Below are 2,395 nucleotides of genomic sequence, written 5' to 3'. Positions count from 1 at the left end.
TGCTGCAGAACCTTCTGCCGGAGCACGTCACAGACTTCTTCATCGGCAAAGACATCCAGAACCAGGTCAAACACTTTGACTCCGCTGCGCCACCTAGAGGCATATTCACATCCTTCATTAACGTCTCTGAATGGACGGATGTTAACCCTATAGCACTACTGTAGCATATCTGATACATAACGGCCTCTATATGTGCTGTTAAATCAGTTTCACTCGATCTCCTCACGTCTTCTGTCTCTGATTGAGAGTTTAGAGTGTTTTATCCAGTCAAAGCTATTTCAGTGTAATTGTAGAAACGCTTCTCGTGTCAAATCTTGACTGATTTTGATCAAGTAAAGGTCAGAATAACTGCAGTTTTAGAGTCTCAAATCTGATCCTCAGGATCTTTTGAGGAGCGTTTGTTTCCAGAAGCTTTACTTTCACTGTTCCTCAGCGGAGGAATGATCTTCACAAGCCTCCAGAACATCTCACATCTTCTGAGGAGCCTTTATTTCTTCAGCTCTCAATCACTGCATTATATGTTTGGAGCATTTCACTCTCATCTCACTGAGACAGATTACTGGAGATATAGAGCGACCACTGATATTTAGATCATTTTATGTCAGTGTCTGCTGCACTGTTATAAAGATCTCATTGATTTCATCATATAAACATCAGCATCTGCAGCAAATTGCAGATTTTTGCTCAGTTTGAGTCTCTGAATAAGTTGTTTTTTCCTCTATATTCTCACTATATCAGACTATACAAGACATAAATGATGTGAGTTAGTTTTCTGTGATAGCACTGATGTGTGTGTGTGTGTGTGTGTGTGTTTCAGGACTTGTACAGTAAGTCGTGCGAGTGTGTTTGCGTGATGTTCGCATCAGTGCCGCATTTCTTCAAGGAGTTTTACAACGAGAGCAGCGTCAACAACGACGGCCTGGAGTGCCTTCGCTTCCTCAACGAAATCATTTCAGACTTTGACGAGGTGGATGTCCGTCCGATGTCTGTTTGTCCGTCCGTTTGTGGTCGTTTTAACCCACCTGCCTCCTAATCTTCTCTCGCAGCTCCTAAACAAGCCCAAGTTCAGCGCCGTGGAAAAGATCAAGACCATCGGCAGCACCTACATGGCAGCGGCTGGACTGACCAAAGCTGCCAAAGCAGAGGAGAGACGGGTACGGCTGCTGTGTGTGTGCTTTACAGGACATGCTCTACATACAGTGGGTACGGAAAGTATTCAGACCCCCTTCAATTTTTCGCGCAGCTGTATTTTCAGCATCATTACTCCAGTCTTCAGTGTCACATGATCTTCAGAAATCATTGTAATATGCTGATTTGCTGCTCAAGAAACATTAAATTAATATTTTTTCATCAAGGACGCATTAAATCGATGAAAAGTGACAGTAAAGACATTCATAATGTTACAAAAGATTTCCATTTCAAATAAATGCTGCTCTTTTGAACTTTCTGTTCATCTGTGAATCCTGAAAAATAAAATGCATCACGGTTTCCACAAAAATATTGTGCAGCACGACTGTGTTCAACATTGATAATAATCAGAAATGTTTCTCGAGCAGCAAATCAGCATATTAGAATGATTTCTGAAGATCATGTGACACTGAAGACTGGAGTAATGATGCTGAAAATACAGAGCAATACATTACATTCTAACAGATATTCACATAGAAAACAGTTATTTTAATTTGTAAAACTATTTTAGTGTATTTACTGGAATTTTGATCCAATAAATGCAGTCTCGGTGTGCAGAAGAGACTGCTTTTGAAAACATTGTAAAATCGTATTTATCTACCGTAACTCTGACTTTCGTTTGGTGTTGTGTTGTGTTCAGGGATAAATCACGGTCCTGTGATCGCAGGCGTCATCGGCGCTCATAAACCTCAGTATGACATCTGGGGAAACACGGTTAATGTGGCCAGCCGGATGGACAGCACTGGAGTCCTGGATAAAATACAGGTCATGCACCTTTAACATCACAATATCAGTCTGTCTGTGCTGTCATTTAAGAAAGCATTTCTGACGCCAACCTGAACTCTCTTATACTATAAAAACTGACTTGTGTCATTTGGTTAAACTGCATTTAATGTGTTACCTTCTACCCTTTTAGAGCTTGACATAAAAATGCCCATGAAATTATAAAGTTGTATTCATTTACTCTTTAGAATTCACACTTTTATAATGAGGCTTCATCATATGTCTAGGATTTTCGAGACAAAAACAACAACAAAAAAGCAGTTTGACAGGGTGAATTAAAATAAATATCTTGATTTTTAGTTGTTTTAGTTTATTTTAATGATTTAAACTGAGACAAAACCAGCATTGTATGTCATCCTGATTAATATGGTATGGGAAATGTTGTTGTGTTTGCTCACAAAACTGAGAAATGAGCATTTTCCAC

The 2,395-nt window shown here is 39.5% G+C and overlaps 1 protein-coding gene across 1 annotated transcript in view; it reads left to right on the top strand.

Moving 5' to 3' along the window:
• Positions 1-2: 2 nt before the first annotated feature.
• The window catches only part of LOC107693490 (adenylate cyclase type 2-like), a gene marked incomplete at its 5' end in the record, with an annotated part of 3,256 nt that continues 863 nt past the window's right edge, over positions 3-2,395 (top strand). Inside the window, 4 exons of the mRNA XM_016492897.1 lie at positions 3-65; positions 818-967; positions 1,047-1,154; positions 1,807-1,953. Of these exons, the coding sequence (XP_016348383.1) occupies positions 3-65; positions 818-967; positions 1,047-1,154; positions 1,807-1,953 (468 nt within the window). The remainder of the gene's footprint in view (positions 66-817; positions 968-1,046; positions 1,155-1,806; positions 1,954-2,395) is intronic.

The sequence above is a fragment of the Sinocyclocheilus anshuiensis genome, unplaced genomic scaffold (assembly GCF_001515605.1).
Source record: "Sinocyclocheilus anshuiensis isolate Anshui unplaced genomic scaffold, SAMN03320099.WGS_v1.1 scaffold1050, whole genome shotgun sequence".
NCBI lineage: Eukaryota > Metazoa > Chordata > Actinopteri > Cypriniformes > Cyprinidae > Sinocyclocheilus > Sinocyclocheilus anshuiensis.
Note: the sequence above shows the minus strand (reverse complement) of the source record. Positions and strands in the feature narration are given on the sequence as shown.